Below are 23761 nucleotides of genomic sequence, written 5' to 3' on the forward strand. Positions count from 1 at the left end.
TGATCACCACCACTTTGATCAAATTTCCAATAAGGAGTTCTAGGCTTGGAAAGCCTCCTTGGTCTGGCCCTGTTGGGCCCAACAGGACCCTAGCATAGGCCACTTCCCCTCAGCTAAGAGCTTGCTACCTGGAAGATGGAAGAAGGGAGGGTAATTTCCCTTGTACCCAAAGTGCTCTCCTAGCTCTGTGTGTGAAAATATAGGGGATTCCACTTTCAGAGTAAGAGGTATTTTAATCTTGCATATTGGGACTGGCCAGATGGCCAAACTATAATTCTGCCCCAACATTTGAGGTAAACAAATGGTTCATCTTATTAGAGTTAAAAAAAACCCCCAAAAACCCGGGACCAACCAACTGTGAAAAAAGTGAATGGGAAAATACAGTAGAGTCCCGCTTATCCAACCTTCACTTATCCAACATTTTGCATTATCCAACGCAGTCTGCCTTTTAGTAGTCAGTGTTTTTGTAGTCAATGTTTTCAATACATTGCAATGTTTTGGTGCTAAATTCATAAATACAGTAATTACTACATAACGTTACTGTGTATTGAACTGCTTTTTCCTGTCAATTTGTTGTAAAACATGATGTTTTGATGCTTAATTTGTAAAATCATAACATAATTTCACATTTAAAAGGCTTTTCCTTAATCCCTCCTTATTATCCAACATTTTCGATTTTCCAACCTTCTGCCGGCCCGTTTATGTTGGATAAGTGTATTATGATTTTTCCGCCTGTATATTTGGCTGGCACTGAAAGTGGTCTACACATTACTCAATGCCACTTTAGACTACTTCAACTATTATTTTATCCTTCTCTCATTGTAAATCACACAAGAAACATTGTGCTCCAAAACTGAGGAGCTTAAAAACATCATTACCTTTTTGTCCTGCAGGTCCGTGGAGAGCTCATAGCTGTCTGACAGAGCCTTGGAACGCTTGCTCTCCTCCTCTTCCTGCTTCCTCAGCGCCACGCTGGCGGGCTGTAGCCGAGCACGTTGGGCCCACGGTAGCCCCGGGGATGGAGTATGACAGACAGAGGAAGAAGAGGAGGATGGCACCAAGTCGTAGTGCTCAACTTTGGTCACTTCCGGAGCACAGCGGTAAGGAGCCTGACTGCCCAGATTGTCCACTATAGTACCAGTCTCACTTCCTGGTGGATCACCTTCCACACTGAAGAGAAAGAGGGGATGAGGTTAGATATACAGTAAATCCTCCAACACGACTCTAGAATCAACTTGTGACATAAGCTGACCACAGAGTTGCATGGAGGAGCTATACATTCATAGAGAAATGTACTCTCAAGTCAAAAACAGCCTTTTTATTTGTGGTTTTTCCACTTGAAGAAGCCCTATGCTTCTAACCTCAGTGATTGTGGAAAGACCACTGCAATAGTTGAGGAGGAGCACTGACAAAAGATGAAGAAACTCATTTTAGTAACCTGAACAAACTTTACTTCATCCTTCATCCCCTTCCTCTCACATCACAGGCTAGCCCATTTAGCTTTTACTGGTCTAAATCAGCATAATTAACACAATCCAGGATTGGATTTAATTTCTTTAAAGACAGCAGTATCCTTCAGAAGTATTTCAAGAGTGGCAGTACTGCTGATGGAGTGTATGTAGAATATATAGAATAACTGTTCTCCACAAACATAAACTCCCAAATCGCTCCTCATCCTTCTGCGTAACCTGGCTGGAATGGTATTTAGATGTGGAAAACAACACAAAAGGTGGGATAAACATCCCACAGGGCCATTGATCCAATGAAGATCAGAGTTGATGCCTCTTAACCTTTTCGCCCCACCTCCAGCTTCTTTTTTAATGTTACTAGAGAAAACTGCATATCTATATTGGCTTTGAGGGAGCCCCCGGTGACACAATGGGTTAAAACCCTTGTGCCGGCAGGACTGCTGACTTGAAGGTTGTATTGCTGACCTGAAGGTTGCCGGTTCGAATCCAATCTGGTGAGAACACGGATAAGCTCCCTCTGGCAACTCCAGCTCTATGCGGGGACATGAGAAGCCTCCCACAGGGTGGTAAAACATCAAACATCTGGGCGTCCCCTGGGCAACGTCCTTGCAGACGGCCAATTCTTTCACACCAGAAGCGACTTGCAGTTTCTCAAGTCACTAATGTCACACACAAAAATTGGCTTTGAGAGGCAGAAAATTTTCTTCCAGAAAATATTCCATAGTTTGAGTGGACATGCAATATAACTGAAAAAGCCACTTCTTTGAATAGACAGGCAGGTTCCTCTGGAAATCAATGTGCAACCATTGGAACCTTTGACAAGAAAATATTGGGTGTATGAAAAAGCATATGGACACAGGACTTTTACAGAGGTAGATAAAAAAGGAATATTGCTATCTGGATTATGGGCTTTTCCATTCTGCAACACAGTTCTAGTAAATTACTGGTCCATTTTGTTTTGGGATTTTATTCAACCTAACAGTTGTTTTGCCTCTTGCAGCCAAGACTTGACCTAAATATAAGACCTTGGGGGCCTTCTATGTTTTTGATATAGCTTTCTTTCTATATCTTGTATTTTCCCCACTTGGTGAGGTTAAATTTAGGCCTGGGTGTTGTTGACTGCTATGAAGTCAACTTCAACTTATGGAGGCATTATTAATGAAAAATATCCAAGTTTCCCTATCATCAACAGCCTTGCTTGAGTCTTACAAATGTAGACAGTTGTGGTGTCCTTGATTTAGTCTATTCAGCTACAATCCCATCTTCTTTGTCTTTTCTGACAACCCTCTACTTTACCAAGAATTATTTTTTCTAATAAGCCATGTCTTCTCATAATATGGCTAGAGTATGACAGTCTCTGTTTAGTCATCTTGGTTCAAAGGAAGAATTCAGGCTTGACTTGCTCCACGACACATTTATTTTGATTTTTTAAGCAGTCAAGAGTATTCACAGAACTCTTTTTTATGGATGTCATTTTCCAATATCCTTGCCATCTTATGAATTCAACACCTCCCTTTGTATGTTCCATCCTCTGTATCCACGCTCCCCATCTTGAACTCTCTATCTACTTGTATACTTTTGTACAGTCATCGTACTAACCTGAGATAAAATTGTGTCACTTTACAAAAAGAATTCCAAAAAATGAGGGGGAGAAAAAACTAGTTTGGCAACCAGAAATGTAATGAGAGAGCATAGGTCAGCAGGAAACCTCCATAACAAAGATCACACCTCCATTTGAAATGTTATCAGTGGGATAGCACAAAAATATAGTGGGAGGAACTGGTACAATGGATACGGACTTGTGACATTTACTCCAGCCTCTATTAGAAACTCGCCCAACAGGAAAAATAAACAAAGCGTACTTTGCAGTGAGCATAAAAAGTTGCAACTAGTACTTCAGGAGGAAAAAACCTGGGACACAAAGAAAAGTCACGTGGCTATATAGTATACACACCCTGCTAAGTACGCCTACAACTCATGTCAACTCCTGAGGCTGGAGGAGCCCCGATTTGAAAGGACTGGGGTGATTTGTTCACGGGATCATGGTCCACACCTTACATATAAGAAAATCTTAGTTTTATGCAAAATGCTTCAACATTTGGGGAAACTTGGTCAGTGCTGCCTTTATCACGGTTTATGCAAAAGAATCAAGCTTTACCTAGAAATCCATTGGCAGGCATCCTGTACCTGCTCATAGGTGGGGCAAACCAGAACAAAGTGAACTGAATTCTATTTGTGTAGGGCCCCTCACATACATGCATTAGCTAGAGGTGAAATTGAGAGGCAAGGCCAGAGCAAGTGTGGCACACTGACAGTGGGCAAGTACATCCTTCATGTCCTTGCCTGAGCATTTGCAGAGGACTCATCATCTGTCTGTAATTTTAAGAGTATCTTGTTTGCAGGCTTAGGGAAAGTTTTTATTTCCCAATGGGAAGTCAAAGTACAAATATATTTGGCACTAATCTTTCTGTTGTTTTAGAAATGCTTTAGTTAATTGGATATTTTGTAATTACAGAGATAATAGACATACACATACGCACACAGGAGCAAGGACCAATCTAATGAAATAGTCTCTAAGCCAACATGCATCAAAAACTTTTAATTAATGAAACCCCAAATTCCCTCAAGAAGCTGGGTGATAACACACACACCTCAATTTTAAGCAGGCTGATCTAATAAGATGTATAACTAGTTCATTTCCAAGATTGTTATATTGCTGATCCTCTGTTTCCATAGATTCCACATCAACGGATTCAACTATCCATAACTTCAAATTATTTTTTCAAATTCAAAAAACCAAATTTTAATTCTGCCTTTTATATAAGGAAAGCCATTTTATTATGCCATTGTAACATCCATTAAGAACCCAGAGATTTTGCTATCCACTGAGATCCTGGAATCAAATCCCATTGGATACCAGGGGCCCACAACGTGTTAGTCACCAGAAGAACAATGGCTACTGTGGATTGTCAAGTGCATTGCCATTGCTGGTTTTTATACTCCAAGGCAATTAACAAAAGCAAGAAGTCGACTAAGTTCCTGCCAAGCTTCCATTCAAGGCTGATGGGTGTCAGAGTATGCAGGGATACTGACACAAGTACTCTTCTGTTGGTGTAGAGGTTCTCTCTCCTTAATGTGCAAAGGAACATCAATATGAGCTGAGAAACTGTTTTACTAGGCAGTTACAAGATGCAGTATTGGAAGCAGTCTATATCAGATAACAAGATTCTTATCAAAATACCTAAGGCTGGGATGTTTGTGCTCATGTAAATGTCACTGCTACCATGTCTGCATTTAAATTTGCCCTCACCTCATTGTCCAACTTCCGTCTCAAACCACACATACTGCATATAAGTTGAGGCTTCAGAATATCACAGAATACCATGTATCTGAGGAAGTAACCGTGTGAGTCTCGGAAGTTGATACTGCAATAAATCTGTCACTTTTTATTGGTGTTACACAACTCTTGTTACAAAGGGAAAATAACAATTCATTCAATGATGAAAGCTGCAGCATGATGAAATTTCACTCTCTTAAAACTGGTGTCCCATATCATTTTAGCATAACAAATCAGTCTCCAAATATTCAGATCATCTAAAAATACTTCATGTGGGGCTGCAAGCAACTAAATACGTTTTAGCTCATTAGATGATTAGACTAAATGATGAATGAGAACCAGTGTGACATAATAGTTTGAGTTCTGGCCTACAAATCCAGGTGACTAGTTTGAATCCCCACATGGCCATAGAAATACCACTGGCTAATCTTGGGCAAGTCACACTCTCTCCGCCTCAGAAGAAAGCAATGGCAAACCCTTCCTGACGAAATCATGCCAAGAAAACCCAATGCTAGATTTGCTTTAAGGCGCAAATATGTCCAAGTGACAACAACTGATTGTCAATTAATCTACTAATACAATTTAGCTAACTTTGCATAAAGTTACACCGGTAGTTTTGAAGCTGCAATTGTAGGTTCTTTTTTAAACAACGCATCATGGTGTCAAACCAAGTATAAGCTAGGAGTAGGCAAAATGTGGTTTTGGCCATATGTTTTCTCTCAAGGCTCTTGCCTTTCCAGGCTCCTTGCATCACTCTTCTGACTTCCAAAAGAATCTATTGCTGCTCCTGGAAGTCTTCAGGAAGAAAATTCATCATATAGGTGATTAAAAATAATCCAAAAGTACTTCTTTCAAGTTTGTTTTGGATGCCAGAAGAATGCGTTTTTGGACAAAAAGGGGGAAATGGATCTGTAGACTTAGGAGCCTAACACAACATAGAATTTGATTTGTGGAAAATACAATCATCTGATAAAGAAAGCTATATCCAGCCCAGCTTCCTCTTTAGCAAAGGTGAATGCCAAAATATTTTGCTAAGACTGAGTATATTTTTCAATCTTGTTTATTAATCACTCCTATATATATACATATGACCCAGTTAATTGGGGACACTTTTCCAAAAATTCTAGTGGTTTTGATTCGTTCATTGATAAATAATTAAACAGTACAGCCTTGTAGTATTAGGAAACTAAAACACTTTCAAGGAATAAGCCACAATTTTCAGGACTTATTTAGGTTCTACAACAAGAAATCTCAAATTGTTGTACCACTGAAATCTAGAGAAGTGACACATTCCAAGGACAAAAGAGAGGTCAGTTTTCAAACAGGGTTTTATATATCTTAGTAGATAAACTAGGAAGAGGAAGTAACAATGATCTGAGAAGAGTGTTAGGGAACATTAACTCTATGACAGAAAAGGCCCTGAGGGCAATGTCTCCCTACATAATACTAGGAGGTGGAACAGAGTTTCACCAAATAATTTTATATGCTAGGACAGCTAGGCGATATAGCATGGGAGCTAGCATGGTATAAATCAGAGGTGTCACATCATTTTCATGGAGGGCCACATCAGTTTTCAAGGGTTGTTGAATCTACGGATGGAAAATCTGTAGACAAAGGTGGCTAACTGTGTGTGTGTGTGTGTGTGTGTGTGTGTGTGTGTGTATAGTGGTTGGTGCACTTTCATTTTTGCCAATTTGGGCCCCAGATGTTATTGAATGACAACTCCCATCATCTTTTATTATCCGCCATAAGGATTAGGGATAATGGGAATTGCAACACAACAGCTGTTGTGGCTCTGAGGTTGGGGAAAGCTTAAAGGATATTTTAAAGTCAGATATCATTTCCACAAGCCTTGTATCTAAATTCAAATCGCACTCTCCTGCCTCAACAGAACAAACAGTAGCCTTCCAGGTGTTACTGTACAACAACTCCCATCACCTCTACTCATGATGTACAATAGTGAGGAATGCAGGAGTTATATTCCAGCATCTAAAATGACATGGCAGGCTAGATTCGGGGCCTTGAATTTTAAACATGTGGTATAAATGGTTAGAACACTGGACCAGGACTGCAGGCAACCAAGGTTCAAATCACTCCTCAGTCATTGGGTGATTTTGAGCAAGTCACACACTCTTTCAGTCTTAAAGGAAGGCTTAGCAAAATTCCTTTGAATATAGTCACTGTAAATCAGTTATCTTGAAGGTCTGCAACAGAAAAATGTTATGGTAGTGGTAGTGGTGAACGGCTGGGGGGGAGGAGATGTGTTTGACATAATCAGCAACAGAGACAAATTAAGCTTTAAGAATCAGTACTAGGAACTGGGCCCTGAAAGGAAGAAATAGCCAGCATCGATGCTTCAAAACAGGAGCTACATGGGTGAACTAGTCTGCATTTAGGAGAAAACAATAAACTGTCTCCTGCAATAACCAAACTTCCTTCAAATCTCACCCCAGTGAGGACTTTTGACTCCCTTTTGATGGTTTCTGAGCATCTGGTTATATGTCAAGGCCAGGATAGCAAGCAGTGTTGGCTTCATCTTGGAACAACATGGACTCTAGCTCCTGGTCAAGCTCATCCAGAGAAAGAAAACAACTCTCAGTCTAGCCTACCTCACAAGTTTCTTTTTAAGACAATGTGGGTGGTGGGAGAGGTTTGAGGAAATGTGCCCTGAGCTCCCTATAGGCAGGATGGAATAAATAATAATAAGGGCATATAATGCAATTACATTAAGACAATTACCAAGGAAGCATGGACAAGAAACAATTAGATCAGTACAACTAATTAAAGAATGTGATTGCCACAGGAACTACTTCTCTGGTGGTAGTCCCTACTCAGAAAAGCTGTACTTAATATTGATGCCACCAACTTTTGCCCCTCTTCTGGATATGTGGGGAAAAAGCCATGAGTCACATAGTTCCCAGGTTGAAAAATAGAGAAAACCAAGAGAGTTAGGAAACCAACTTTTTTCTCTTTGGTAGAGCCAGCGTGGTATAATGGTTTGAACACTGAATTATGACTTGAAATCCCCACTTGGCCATGGAAACCTACTGGGTAATCTTGCGTGAGTCACACACTCTCAGCTCCAGAAAACACAATTTTATGTTTAGTTTAGGGTCACAACGAGTTGAAGGTACATGACAACAACAGAGCAAGGGATTGTGGCACAGGAATGGATGGTCTCACTTTTCCTAATGAATATACTAGAGAAATGTAATGATCCCAGAAGTTCTACACAGAGGGTAAGAAGAGTCAAGAACAGTGGTTCTTAACCTGTGGGTCCCCAGATGTTTTGGCCTTCAACTCAGTGGTAAACCCGCTGAGATTTCTGGGAGTTGTAGGCCAAAACATCTGGGGACCCATAGGTCGAGAACTACTGGTTTAGAATCTAGATAGAAAGAGTTAAGTTATTGCAGGTGTGATAAAGGAATGTTAATTGCAGGAGAAAGGACAATAAATATGAACATCTAGTCCAGCAGCCAAATATGAGAACAAAAGGCGTATCTCATTCTTGCATTGAGAAGTATTTTTAGCCAGAGATGAAACCAGGGCCAGCTGGTACACAAAGTATCTACTCAACCACTGGGCTAGAGCCCTTTCTCCCAGAAGGCTTGGGCAGCCTTTGTTTAGTGATCATACCCCTGTTTAAAGAACATTTTCCTTAAATCCTTTCTATTTGGACTCTTCTTACTCTCTGTACAGGACCTATGGCATCATCATTTTTTAGAAAGCCTCCTCCTCTCAGTCCCTTAAGTAGTATTTTGTTTTAAGGAAGGTAAGACTGGAAGTCACTTTGTGGGACCTGTCTTCAATGCTTACCAAATGATTCACAGAGTTGTGGGAGGAAGTGGCTGGCAAGATAGCATTAAGGACGACACCACTTCTTTGGACTGGCCCAAGCTGATGTAACTCAGCCATTCTGACAACACAATCTAGCCAACTGAAGAGTAGAGAACAGAACTTTCTGCACTGCAAGCTTTCAGGTTCCTCCTTAAGCCACTAATTTGGAGAAAACACAAAACAGGTCTGCATTTCTGAACAGGATTCACAGTGTGAAGCCTGTAATGCCAGGTTTCTATGGCAGCAATAACAGCCAGGACTGGCCTCAAACATTTTGTTACCTGAAATGAAGCAGCACTGGAGCACTAGCATGGACAGGGCTAAACCGCAACATTTTGTTGCCTGACACAGAGCACTCACCCTAGTTAAACTGCAAAGTACTCAAAGCCAAGCAAGCTATTATGGTATGTGAGGCAGTAAAACAACCTATTTTGAATGACTGACTTACTGCCCCTTTCATGACACCCCAAATCTACTGCTTAAGGTGACACAATCTGCAGTAGTGCCATCCCTTGATGTTGGGTTTAATTGGCTGATGGGATGTTAACAGATTATCACTGCAGATAAGATTATCAACTGGCAGTTAAGAAGCACAAGGTAAGATTTGCATTGATAATACACAGCTCTAGGTAAGCTGTCCCCTGGATTCAGGCTGAAGACCTTAGCTAAGAGCCTATCCAATCTGTGCAACCAAACTAGACAAGAATAAATGTGCCTTGGTGACTACACTGACAGAACCATACATAATCCACTTTCATCATGATGCAAGCAGAAGGGTGCATTTCAGGGACCAATGCTCAAGGACGACCCATCAAGACAGATGGAGAGATTGCCACTGGGTATCTCTTTTCTTCCTTCTTCACACACAGAATATTAGTGAAGGATCACTTTACTATAAGAAGGAAAAACAGAAAAAGATGCAGGACACGGGAAGGACGGACGACACACCACACCAAGCATACAGCAATATTACTGTCAAAACCTGTCTTAAGTAGGCGAAGAGCTGTTAGTAAGCTCACAAGCACGAAATTGGGTGTGACAATAATGAATGTGTACTGCACGCAATATCATGAAAAGCTTTCCTGAACATGCAACAGACTGTAAGTGAGGGTAGTGGGTAGGAAAATTCACTGTAAGGTAAAGGACAATGAGGATGTGATACACTGCTGAAAAGCAAAGGTGTGATTAACAGAACAAGGAAAGAATGAACAATGGTGGTAAAAGATAATTGGGCATACACATATATTTCAATAAGCATGCTGGACACATTTTTCCCCAAAGCACAATTTTTTTGTTTTGCAACATGCATACCTTTAAAACAAAGGAGACACACCCAAGCCTTGATAAATCCAAGAGAAGCAATCCAAATATTATCCCCCCCCCCCCAAAAAAAAATGCACAGGGAGCATTCAGTAAGGAAAAACAAAGGAACACACACCATGGAGAACATAAACCATACCACTGTAGAAACCAGGGGCAAAGTACAACACGCTGTGAACCATCAGAGCCTTCTGTCTGACACCACACCGACGCTCAGACACCGCTCAGCTTGAAGGATTCTGCCGAGGAGTCAAACAAAAAGCAGCAGAGGCTACTTCAAATCTTTCCCTCCTTGTTAAGCCTTCTTTCATCAGCTGAATCAGCAGCCTTGAATTCAAGGATTCCAGGCTGCTGCAAGTTCAAATCCCAGCAGGACCAATTTATGCCTTTTCTTGATCACGGTTGTAGAAAGGAAGACATTTTGGTGTCACCTGCAGTTGGAACCAGCATGCCCTGCCTCAACACACCTTCACCTCTAATCACCTAGACTTGTTTAAGCTGCGTTCCTTTCCATCAGGTTTCTGGGCAAAATCCCAGCTTAAGGGATTTCCACTCTCTAGTCCTTTAAATACCCTTCATTCTCTCGCATCCTCCTCCACCCAGCAAGGTTTCATCCAGAAAACAAAATGTTCCTTTTATTTCCTCTCTTCAAATGTTATGAGAATGAGAGACAGCAGCTGGTGTAGTCCACCCCAGCGGCGGCTGCATTTTGTAGAGTTAAAGAAGTTCCATATGGTACCATTCCAAACATGAGACGTTCACTCAGAACAGAGATGTAATGCTTCAGGTCATGTGTCAGGTTGGGTTCTTTGTTGGAGATGGTGTATGCATGTGTGTGTACTAGTGTATTTACCCTTTGGGATTACACCTGCTAGGAGGAGGAGAACATTATAGATAATCCTATAAACCAGTGCTTTCCAATCTTTGGTTCTCCAGCTGTTTGGGACTTCAACTTCCAGAAGTCCCAGCCAACTGTCAAGTATTCCAGGTGATTCTGAATAGCAGACCTTGGATAGATAACATTTTTGAAATATAATGCCCAGAAATTACTATTTATATTTGGCACAAAGTGCATGCAATTAGGTGATGGGTAATTTAATAGACCGGTGGGCAGGCTACGTGTTTGCTACTGCAATGATGATGATGATGATGATGTTGATGTTGTTAATGATGATAATACAATCACAGACCACCAGGGTAATCCAGTCTAACCTTCTTCTACCATGCAGAATCAAGCACTACCAACAATTGACAATCCAGCCTCTGTTTCAAAACCACATTTTGAGGAAACATATTCCTGTCAGAATGTTTTCCCTCAAAGTTTAGGTGAATTCTCTTTTTCTGTAGTTTAAATCCATTGTTCCATGTCTTAATGTCTGAAGCATCAGAAAACAAGCTGACTGCCTTCTTAATATGGTAAAAAGGTAAAGGTTTCCCCTGACGTTAAGTCCAGTCGTGACCGACTCTGGGGGTTGGTGCTCATCTCCATTTCTAAGCCGAAGAGCCAGCATTGTCCATAGACACCTCCAAGGTCATGTGGCCAGCATGACTGCATGGAGCATTGTTACCTTCCTGCTGGAGCGGTACTTATGTTTTCAAATAACTAGGTTGGCAGGAGCTGGGGCTAACAGCGGGTGCTCATTCCACTCCCGGGATTTGAACCTGGGACCTTTTGGTCTGCAAGTTCAGCAGCTCAGCGCTTTAACACACTGTGCCCCCAATACTTTCAAATACTGAAATATGGCTATCTTGTCCGCACTTCCTTTAAGTTAAACATACCTAGTTCCCTAAGTTACTCCTCATAGGACTTGGCTTTGACCATTTTGGTCACCCTTCTCTAGACATGTTGCAGCTTGTCGATATCCTTCTTGAATTGTAGCATCCAAAACGGGCAGAGTGTTCTATAGCTGAGGTCTGACCAAAGCAGTATAGAGCAGGATAATGACTTTCTTCAGCCTAGACATTATGTTCCTATTGGTGTAGCCTAGGATTGCACTGACTTTTTAAGCTGCCATCATTTTTATGGTGACAACAAAAGAAGAGGAAGACAGACATGGGGAAAAGGAAAATGATATACTCCTTCACTACTACAAATTAGAACACAAATGTATTTATCATGTCAGAAGCAAGTTGAGAATATAGTTATAATGTATAAAAATATGATATTATTTCTAGTGCCCACTTTTTGCATGGTAGTCAAGCAGCGCTTCTTGTAAGTCAGAGCACAGTCCAGAGTGACTTCCAGGTATTTTGGTGTGCTGCAATGTTCCATTGGGATTCCTTCCCAGGTAATCCTCAGAGCTTGAGATGCTTATCTGTTCTTAAGATGAAAGGACACATCTGTGTTTTAAATGGATTAGGAATCAGCTGGTTTCTCCTGTAATAGGCAGTAAGAGCACCTAAAGCTTCGAAGAGCTTCTGTTCAACCATTTTAAAATTCCCTGCTTGAGCAGTGATGGCACGATCACCATCATAGATGTCTCTTTATTATAAAAACTGTTTGGTAGTGGAACAAGGAGTGGACTTTCCTTCTTTTAGAGGTCTTTAAACAGAGGCTGCATGGGAATGTCTCAGGAGTGTTTTGGTTGTGTGTTCTTGCATGGTGGTAATGAGTTGGACTAGACCCTCGTGGTTCTTTCCACCTCTACAATTCACTACTATAAGAGAAGAAATAACCTTGGCGTTGTTGTTGGATGTCTTAGCAAACACATGCAGAGACAATATCCAAGATATAAGAAACCACACTCAAGCAGACACACTTCACACCAACTTCACCATCACTACAGATGCATTTTGATACATCTGGTAGAGAGACAGATATATATCACATTTTCCCAGCAGGAAGAGTACTGTGGTTTACGGGATACGGAAATATGATTTTACTGCCACAGAAGCCTAGCCAATAGATATCTGGATTTCATGGAGTAACTGTGCAATTAACAAACTCAAAAGCATCCGCAGGGAAAAGCTCTTGCTCTCCAGGAGACAGAAATGATGGAAACAAAGTGGTTGCCTGACAAAGACATAAAGATGACCTTCTGTTTCCTACTGTGAAAGGAAAAACAACTGTTGAAAAGAAGGGGGGGAGAGGGGGGGGAGACAGAGAGAGAGAGCGAGAAGACACAATAGTGCTGCTGATACTAATCTATGTCAACACAACTCTTCCCTGACCCTAGCATGTATATATGTCAATACAATATAATGTGTGAGGAAGAAGGCTTTTCTTAGCATACATATTTTTCTGCTTTCCAGATTCTATTTGAACAGAGGATTGCATCTACAAAAATGTGTTTAGTCCATTGGTTTAAAATTGGTAAGCTACATAAAAGATGCTGAGAGACTGCAGCTGCATGATAAGGAACAAGAAAGACTGATAAATATTTGGAAGAGATAACAAGGCAATGTTGTTTATTAGGTTGTTAATTGCTTACAAAGGTGTGCTTAATTGTGTAGGCAGCTTTAATGTAACTATTTGTCTTATCAGAATGCTTATGAAAATAGCAGATGGCAAGGCAATCATTTTAAAAGAAACATTTTCTTTTCCTTATTATACAGGGGGAATTGTCTGTTCTATTCTACAAGTTATGAGGACACACAAACCTGATAGATAGGTACATAGACAGACAGCATAGGGAAGGGTTAGAACCCCTGTGGTGTTTGTTTTGCTGTCTATGCCCATTCAAAAGATTTCACCTCACTTTCTGTCCCTGTGACAATCGTATTTTGACAAATGTGGCTTGTCGTGGAAACAAGGATTAGTGATAAAGCTTCAGTGAAGACACCTTTTCCCAATGATGATGACTCTTCCAGGAGTGAATTTCCCTTCCGGGGGGCAGATTTCTCTCACTTCCTGTGATCTGACCCCGTTCTTAATTATGAATCATTTGTACATCTGGTGTTGTAATTTGGGGACTGCCTGTATGTATATGCCTTCATGTCATTTATCAACTTATTGTAAACTAAATGGGGGGGGGGGGGGGGTTAGGCAAGAGATACTCAGAAGTGGTTTTGCCAGTTCCGTTTTCTCAAACAGAGCCTACAGCACCTGGTATTCCATGGCAGTTTCCCATTCAAGCACCAACCAGGATTTATCCTGGTTAGCTGCCAAGATCAGATAGGGATCTGAAGCCTATCTATTCCAGCTATAAGGAAAATATCACCAAACAACAGCTATCTGCTAGGTATACAGTAGGATGCAATCTATATGCAGACTGATCAAACAGTACAAACTATGCTAGATTCACACATTTACAGATGTTTTCTCTGTATGAAGCAACCTGATGAATGTTTTTGGTTGACAGCATATCCATACAAGTATGCATACACAGACACGCGCACACGCACATACAAACAGGTACACTTATACACCAAACATTCATTCATAGGCATATATATTTACCCACAGGATTCCAACATAATCACTCGGCTCAAGGACTGAAATAAGGATAAGACTGGTAGGGGAAGTCTCTGAAATTGGCATTTTGCATGATCAATCTCAAATATTTCATGCAGATAAGTATGACACTGTATATGACCTCCAGGCCACACATAACACTTCCTGGCTTTTTCTGTTGTGTAATTAAAGAAGAGCATCATAATAGCATACATATTTGTTATTACTGTGTCATTTGTTTTCAAGTGTGAGTGAGCAGTTGTGTTTCTCCGGCACTTGGGGCAAATCTAGCTACAAGGCACATTCTTCCCTTGGCTTCCTGCAAGAACTTCTAATGTCTCAAAACAAGCAGTCCCCAAGTCCAAGATCACTTTGCCTAGTAAGCGCAAGGGATACTCAGATTCAACTTCACTGTCATGGAGCTCAAGTTGGTTTCCCAAAACAGACATCTCATCTCATCCTGCTTCACAGAATGATTATCTCCCCTACAGCTCCACAGAAGAGCAGAGTAAACTAAAGTAGTTATTTATTCATTACTAATAGTATTTTTTACAACAGATACTCAGTGTGTTCTTTTCTAATGAATATTACCTAGTCACCAACAGGTTTGACATGTCATTATTCTCCTTGTTTTGCCAAAGCTTCAAAAATGTAATCTAATGAATGCCAGCTGAGAAGTCCCACCCTTTTTAATGAATTTTACTCTCAGGTAGGTTGTCTATCACTCTTCAAAACCCAGGCACCTCAGTCTGGTTAGGATTGAGAGGGTAGCCTTACTAGACTTTTCAGCTCAGCTTAGTTTTTTGAGATCCTCCTACTCTTGAAACCAGTGTCAGCTTCAAGATGACATATTTGGAAGACTCCATATAGAGGTCTCCCTCTCAGAAGAAACGGGTGTCAGCAATTCAACAGTTATTTCCACGCTGGAAACATCCTGTCTTGGGAATGGCAGCATGTGGCTTTCATGTCAGTAGAGCGTTGAATACACTCAAAGTTTTGATTTAAACTTTAAGGTAAAGTTATTGAAAGTGCTGAACCCTATCCCCAAATTAGGTTCTGTGTCTTGGTTGGTTTATTTAAAGTTTAGTTTAAAACTGTAGTTAACACAACGTTTACAAAGACATGAGTGCAACTAGTTACTACAAGTTGGGGGCTATCAAGTGTGCAAGCAGATCTAGCAAAAGATCTACACCTACAGAATCACCAAATACTCCCTTTCAGCATTAGGATGGTGCTATAAATCATTATATGATCAATATCTGACTCGTCAATTGATAAATCCATTTTGTGCAAAAAGAAGAGTGGAGAAGAAATTTAAAAACATATTTAAGAATGATTTATTTTAGCATCAATTCTGCATTTCAATCAAGATACACAGTATGAACAACTTAACCAGTGACAAAGTAATGGGGCTGGGATTAGAGTATAAAGCAGGCATGGACAAACTTTGCCCTCCCAAGTGTTTTGGACTTCAACCCCCACAATTCCTAACAGCCGGAAAGGTGGATGGGATTTCTGGGAGTTGAAGTCCAAAACACCTGGAGGGCCAAAGTTTGTCCATGCCTGGTATAAAGGGAGACAGAGAACTTGGTAAGATTATATATAGATCTATCAAGCAGCTGGCCTGTTAGGCTAGAAGTGTCAAAGCAATGTTTAGTTGGAAGACAGTTCCTCTTTTTATTATATGTTTGTAACTGTGATGATATATGCACAGTGCTAGGGAACTATTGTCCCTGTTCGTACCACTGCTAACAGATTGAATCCTAAACACTCAAACACAGACTCTAGTTTTTGGCCATCTTTTCTGCATTAACTATCAAAATGGGATCGAAATGGGATCATGTTGGGTAATATACACTCAAGTAAAGAGAAATATCAGAATTATGTTTAAAAAATAAACGTCCCAGGCACCATACACAGAGCACTGATGCCTCGTGCATCATGGAAAACTTTATTCAACCAGTCCTCTGACTTCAGAGATTTCAGAAGGCATTACCAAAACACTTAAACCATACACTCATAAACAACAGGACTACAAGATTGCTCGGCCTCCTGTTTTTCACAAGAGCTAGGATCCTTAGGAAGCCACACCCAACACCACATTCTGCTTATTCCCCCATCAGTTCTGCTTAATCTCAGCATGCTTTAACATCAGACTCATACATGAATGACTACAGACTTCTTCATTTTGTCAATGAAATAGAGAAGTTTCTCAAACTGTGCTCGTCCAGGTGTTTTGGACTTCCGCTCCCAAAAATCTCAGCCAGTTTACCAGCTGTTAGGAACTGTGGAAGCTGAAGTCCAAAACATCTGGAGGAGCACAATTTGAGAAATTCTGTAGTAGAGGGTCCCCAATGCACTAAACACGTGAGAACTCTATGCAATGGTAATCCTGGTCATGCAGAAAGGCAGTTTATCTTCTGCTGCAAAGGTTAGGATTTACTTGCAGTCATCTCAATACACGGCCAGGAACTAGCAGATTATTGTCTCCCTATTTTAGGAGGAGATAACTCATAACCTATTGTCTACAAGTAAAATTCCCATACCTTTCAATTGAACTTTCTAGGTTTCTTTTTAAAATCTGTTGTTGTATGCCTTCAGGTTGTTTCTGACAGAGTTTTTCAGGGCTTAATGTACATGACTTCTCCAGGGCTACCCAGTAGGTTTCCATGGCTGAGTAAAGATTCAAATCCTAGTCTCCAGAGTCGGAGTCCAACACTCAAACCACAATGTCATGCTGGCTCTCACTCCCATGATACTTAAGATTTTAAAACATGGTTTTGCCTCAAAACTTAAACCAAAAAAAAAAATCCTTTTTAAAATGTCAATGTGCACAGAGCAGGTTTGTTTTTAGGGAGAACTGCACTTCATGGAGATTTCTGGGAACACAGAGTTCTTAAAATCAAGATTAACCTACCCATCCTGGGTCGGGTTTATATCTTTGCTTTTTTCAAATTCAGTAACAGGATGTTGCCCCTCCATCTTTTATAGATTTGCAGTCATCTCATTATGGAAAGTTGATATTAAAAACGGTTGCCCCTGTCATTTGACAGTGGGCCATTTGTATCCACTCTGCAAAAAGAGACTGTTAGTAACTGAGACTGAAGCAGTTTCAGATTACTTGATTCAAGGCAAAAGATTGTGATCTTATGTATGTACTAACAGAGCTGCAGAAGAAAGGAGATGAATTGGGAGGATAAAGAGACCTATTTAAAAGGCTGTTATGGCACTGCGGTACTTTAGGATTTCCAATCTCCATTCAGATCCTTTTCTCAGATCCTTTTCTCCCTTATATGACCCAGAGTGACATAGTAGTTTGAACACTGAGCCAAAAGAGTGGGGTTCAAATCCTGCCTCAGCCATGGAAACCCACTGGGTGACTTTGGGCAAGTGCCACTCTCTCTGCCTCAGAGGAAGACACAGGCAAAAGATCCCTTTGAACAATTCAGCTGTTATGGAAGAGGTGCAAATAGAGGGCTAAAGGGAGAAACACACCAAGAGGAAGGCACGTCAAGCTAACCCTTGTTGGATCATCTTCCATCTGGAAATTGATGTCCTCATTGTGATAGACCACGCGGATCCAGAATAGGTCTCTACAGTCACTTATGGACCCACTGTCAAGACTCTACGAGGGATCACCAATGATGATTATTATGATGAACCAGAGTGGCATAGTAGTTTGAACACTGAGCCAGAACACTGGACTGGAAACCAGGGTTCAAATCCCTGCACAGTCATGAAAACCCACTGGGTAACTTTGGCAAGTTCAACTCTCTCTGCCTCCGAGGAAGGCACAAACAAAAGACCCTGCTGAACAATCCTTGCCAAGAAAAACCCATTAAATATTATCCGTAGAATGCCATACATTGGGAATGACTTGAAGGCAAACAAAAACAATCCACTGAGGATGACCTTATCCAGGTACAATGTCTTTCTGAACTGTCTCATAAATTCTGAAATTCAAGATAGGGGAAAATATGCTCACATAATGAAGACTGTAGGAAAAGGAAACAGGTCTAAATAATTTGCTAGAGATGAAGTTGTAGCAGTTGAAGTTCTTCACATGGGTCCCAATAGTCTCTAGTACAGTGGTTCTCAACCCGTGGGTCCCCAAGTGTTTTGTCCTACAACTCCCAGAAATCTCAGCCAGTTTACCAGCTGTTAGGATTTCTGGGAGTTGAAGGCCAAAACATCTAGGGACCTACAGGTTGAGAACCACTGCTCTAATAGAAGCTGAATGGAAGCCTCTGAGAAAAGGTTGCCTGTGACAAAATGGCCTGTGTGGATCTCAGAAAGGACTCTCTGCATTTCCTATTGGCTCCCTTTAGTCCTGGTAGTGAAAGAGTTGTTGTTGCTGTTTTTGTGGCTTCACATCCACTTTAATTACAATGACTTAATCCTAGAGTGTGGTTTTTAACAAGATATTGTCAGAGGGTTTTGCTACTGCCTTCCTTTAAGGCTGAGAGAGTGTGACTTGTTCAAGCTCGCCCAGTGGGTTTCTATGTCCAAGCCAAGATTCAAACCCTGCTCTTCTAGAGTCCTAGTCCAATACTGAAAATGTAGATGTGGGGAAGGCTGGATATAAAGAAAGTTAACAGTAATTATGATAATAACAATAATAATAGCCAGCACATAACCACCTCAACACATCATTGCCTCAATTTCTCCAGATCGGATCAACCAGGCTACAGCTCCTACCTCCTCACCTGCAACATCAGTGTCCATGCTGGCTTGGGATGATGGATGGTGTAATCCAGCACATCTCAGGGTGTGGGCTAGTATACCCAAGCATTGGGGGGGGGGGTCAATTTAGAAAGTTTGAACTGGCCTCCGAAATTTGACAATGAAGTGATAATGAAGCTTGTGATGATTAAGTGAGAATGAAGCTTGCTCAAGTCAACTGAGATTTTGAATGAAAAAGGGGTATTTGGAGTACTTGGGTAGGGGGTTCCCCAGTGAACACACCAGAACATATCTAGCAGAGAAACCAGGGTTTCCTGGCAAGGTCTCTGTTGAATGAAAGAGATCCCATGAGGGGCAGATGGATAAACATGTCTGAAGTCACGAACACAGGCCAGTAAGTGACCATCTGTACAGAAGAGAGATGTCAATTTAGTGGCGTGTCTTCTGAGAAATCCGGAAATATGGGAAGACAGCCTGCAAATTGGATTTGGCTCTCATATATGGAGGGAAGGGCAAGTCTCTGTGCGAAGGGATCCACTCAAACAAATGGTGCAAGGAGCAGCGGATATTCTCTTCCGGCTTGTGCCTGGGGTGGCTGCATTCAGCAGCAGCATCTTTCAGAGCATCTTGGGTACAAGCAAAAGCATTTTGCAGGGGGGGGGGCATTAAGAGATAAATGAATGGTAGAAGTACAGAGTGGTTGAGGCAGAAAAGCAATCCTGATGAAGACAAATTATTTGGGGGACATTTCTGAACAAACACAAGAGATGAAGGATTTCCCTCTTGGTGTGTGGAAGCATTTCTAATAGGAGATCCTTGGTTTGGGATGCAGTTGCTATTGGGGGGGGGGGGGGGATTATATGGGAGGGGGAAGCTGCCTAAGAGATAACGAGGGAAAGGAAACAGAGGAGGAAAAGAGCTCCTGCTGTGTTGCCACTGAGAGGTGATTCCCTCCTGAGTGGGAATATTTCTGGTGGGGGGGGGGGGCACAGGGAGAAAGACTATGCAAAGTACTTGAAATAAAAGAGATCCCTCTTGGCGGGGGAGGGCAAAAGGGTGGAATCTCCAGGGAGGAATGAGTAAAAAGGGGCTCACTCACCAGTGCAGGAGTTTATGCTGCAGCTGCCCCGGGCGGCGCTCAGACGAGCATTGCAAGCACCACATGGCTGTGGTTGTGCTCCCTCCAAGCCAGGATCCCGGCGTCCTCCTCCTCTGTTTCCTCAGCAAGGGATTGGGGGGGGGGGGGAGGTGGGGACCCCGGATGACTCTCAGTGGAGGAGGAGGTGGTGACAAGCCCCAAAGATGCCCAGGCGCCAGCGCGGCGTCTCCATCCCTCCTCCTTCGTCCTCGCAAAGGGGAGGAGGAGAAGGAGGAGGCAAAGACTTCTCAGCCCTCCCTCTGGAGAGCCCTGCATCCCTCTCCTCTCCCAAGTCCATCAAGGCCCCTGGCAGCCCCTAAAAAGAAGACCCACCCCCTGCTCCTGCCCCAAGCATCAGGGAGCGATAGCTCTGGGATCCTGTGCCCACCTTTGTCTCTCTTTGGCAGCACTCTGATCAATGACACCTTTCCACCCAAGAAAAGAGAGACACCCGACACTAGGGATCCCCAAACGTCAGTCCTCCTGTCCTTTTGGGCATCATATTCTCAGAAGCTCCAGCTAGTTTGTACAATGGTTAAGAATTATAGAAGCCGAAGGTCCATAGTTTGGAACTACTGATCTATAATGTATTGTGAAGGGAGTTTAATACCACTTTAACTGCCACGGATCAATGCAATGGGATCCTGGGATTTCTGGTGGCACAGTGTGTTAAAGCGCTGAGCTGCTGAACTTGCAGACCGAAAGGTCCCAGGTTCAAATCTCAGGAGCGGAATGAGCGCTCGCTGTTAGACCCAGCTCCTGCCAACCTAGCAGTTTGAAAACATGCCAATGTGAGTAGATCAATAGGTACCGCTCTGGCAGGAAGGTAACGGCACTCCATGCAGTCATGCTGGCCACATGACCTTGGAAGTGTCTAAGGACAACACCGGCTCTTCGGTGCAACAACCCCCAGAGTCGGTCACGACTGGACTTAACGTCAGGGGAAAACCGTTACGTTTACTAAGATACCAGTACCCTTTGGCAGAAAAAGCTAAGAATTTTGTAACACTACAACTCCCAAGATTTTGTTGCACTGAGCCAGGGCAGTTAAAGTGCTGTCTAACTGCATTAACTTACTAACGGTATCCTTGAAGTGACTGGGTTGACCTTGAAGGAACTGAGGGCGATGACGGCTGACAGGGAGCTCTGGCGTGGACTGGTCCATGAGGTCACGAAGAGTTGGAGACGACTAAACGACTGAGCAGCAGCAGCAACTGCATTAATTTGACAATATAGTTGCACCCAAGGGCTGTGGTTCAAAGGCAGGGTGGAAGTTGTCAGGATCTGTGGACAAGCCGGATTCCTTGGTTTCATCCCTTCACTCGATCCCAGGCAAGGCAACTTTGGCCCTCCAGGTGTTTGGGACTTCATCTTCCACAATTCCTAACAGCTGGCAAGCTGACTGGAATTTCTGGGAACTGAAGTCCAAAAAACTTGGAGGGCTGAAGTTTGCCCATGCCCCATGCCTGCTCCTGTTCTGGCTGGGCATTTAGTGCTCAGGATTTCCTTTGCCTTCGGTCCAGCCAAAATTTCTAAGGAATGCTCTGTCAAGACTTGTGCCAAATGATTATGATTATTATTATGTTTATTTATGCCCTGTTTTTTCTCTCCACAAAGGAGACTCAAAGCAGCTGATGGGTGTGGTTTATTCCATGGTCACAGTGTTACACACACACTTTGCATACTTGAAGCACATCAGAAGTATCTCTACATATTGCAAAAATATTCCTACAAGAGCTAACCCAGTGGGGGAAGAGTGTGATCTAATGGTTAAAACAAGAGTGGGCAAAGTATAGCTCCTGAGGCCCCAAGGTGAGGTCCTCAAATGATTCCAGATCCCTCCCAAATTTCTTAAAAGGCCTGTGTAATCTCCCTATATACCATTCTGCAATTTACCCCTAGTAAACCCTATGAAATCCATTGGGTTGCCACAAGTTGATAGGCAACTTGAAGGCACACCACACACACACACACATTATGTCAGGACTCCAAAATACCAGATGCTGTCTGATCTTGAAAGCTAAGTGGGGTCAATCCAGGTGGATGGGAGATCCCTGTAGCTTGTTTTTCAGAGGAAGGAACTGGCAAAGCCACCTTTGTGTATTTCTTGCCTGGGAAATCTGCGGGGTCTTCATAAGTATGACATGAAGGCACATGAACATTATATCAGGGGGAACAGCAGGGGTGAAGCTGGTGTCCCAAATACCAGAACTGCATTCATAATTCTGATTAGAAACGAAAAGGGACTCTGTGGGATCTGAGCTTCCTAATGCTGCATTTGAGAGGGTGCTAAATAAGCCATGTAATTCATCTGGGGATCTTGGGCCAGCGACACTGAGCGTTCCCAACCCGTCACGGTTGTTATCAGGATAAAACACCCCAAACATGGGTTCAGCTGTGAACCCACTGAGGGGAAAAGTAGGATATGAATGCAACAAGAAAGAGAGCGGTAAAGGAAGTCTGAGGATCAACCAACTGAGGTAGGACTACTGATTTCTTGGCTATACTCTAGTTAGGGCACTTGGATTTGGGTCAATAATCCCCACAACAAATAGCAGACACTCTAGCACACAAATCCAAAATCAAAACTAGAAAAAAACCAGACTGTTAATGTGACAAATAAAACAAATATGATTTTTAAAATGCCCAGGAAAACAAAAAGGCCATAGTGAAGATGTCAAGCAGGCCTCTTTAGGATGGGCATGTTGTCTTTTCCATCCAGTGACTTGGATGAAATCAAAAACATTATCCTCTTAAAAAGTTTTGCTCAGTTACTCAGTAAATGATAACAGAAATCTTGGGAGAGCAGGGATATAACTGGGGAAGAAGAGAAAGCAAGTTTTAAAGGACATTTTCCCTCCAGCATTTGGTCCTTAATCCATGAGTAGAGCAATTACAGAAGCAGGGTGATTGATAATCTGGCCCAGGGAACCAGAGGACAATATGCACATTAGCCAAGCCCAGAGAAAGGACTGTAATGAAACAGCGGGTCCTACTCCATTTATTTAAGATGTACGTATATATTTCAGAATAGTTTTTCTCCCAGGGAAAAAGAAGAAGAAAATGTCCCCGCTCTTTCTTTTACAGTAACTGACACCAAGACAAACAAATAAATATATCTACTGACCACTTTTCCTCACTTTGGTTGGCAGTTCTGGCACAGTTACTTTACGATCAATATCAGCTCTTCATGGCCTCTGAATACTGAGATTCCATGTGGCCTCCAAGACTGTCACCAACAGACCTGTTCTCTATGAGTTGCTTTTCAAAACACCTCAGAATGCTTTCTAATAAATGACTTCTCAAATATCACTCTTCAGTTATAAATCATATGTGGAATTATGATACCTCAACTCTACAGGGCTGTACAGCAGATGGGATGTGCTGAGACAACAACATGTAGTTGTTTGAGAATTGGACAGTGACTCTGAAGAGCCAGGATTTGGATGGGTGACTTTGGACAAGTCACAACAAACACTCTAATCCCCAGATAACTCTGTAATAGGTTTGCCATAGGGTCATCATAAGCCACAAATGAATTGAGGGCAGACAACAAAAACAACAAAAATATTGTGCAAGTATAC

At 42.1% G+C, this 23761-nt stretch overlaps 1 protein-coding gene across 5 annotated transcripts in view; it reads right to left on the reverse strand.

Moving 5' to 3' along the window:
• The window catches only part of iqsec2 (IQ motif and Sec7 domain ArfGEF 2), a 242558-nt gene that overhangs the window by 40537 nt on the left and 178260 nt on the right, over positions 1–23761 (reverse strand). For 4 of the 5 annotated variants that reach the window (XM_062974044.1, XM_062974045.1, XM_062974048.1 and 1 more), the window contains one exon: positions 879–1170. In XM_062974044.1, coding sequence (XP_062830114.1) covers positions 879–1170 — 292 coding nt within the window. Of the gene's footprint in view, positions 1–878; positions 1171–20138; positions 20892–23761 lie in introns of those variants that run through there. The other variant, XM_062974046.1, reaches the window with a different exon arrangement.

The sequence above is a fragment of the Anolis carolinensis genome, chromosome 2 (genome assembly GCF_035594765.1).
Source record: "Anolis carolinensis isolate JA03-04 chromosome 2, rAnoCar3.1.pri, whole genome shotgun sequence".
NCBI lineage: Eukaryota > Metazoa > Chordata > Lepidosauria > Squamata > Dactyloidae > Anolis > Anolis carolinensis.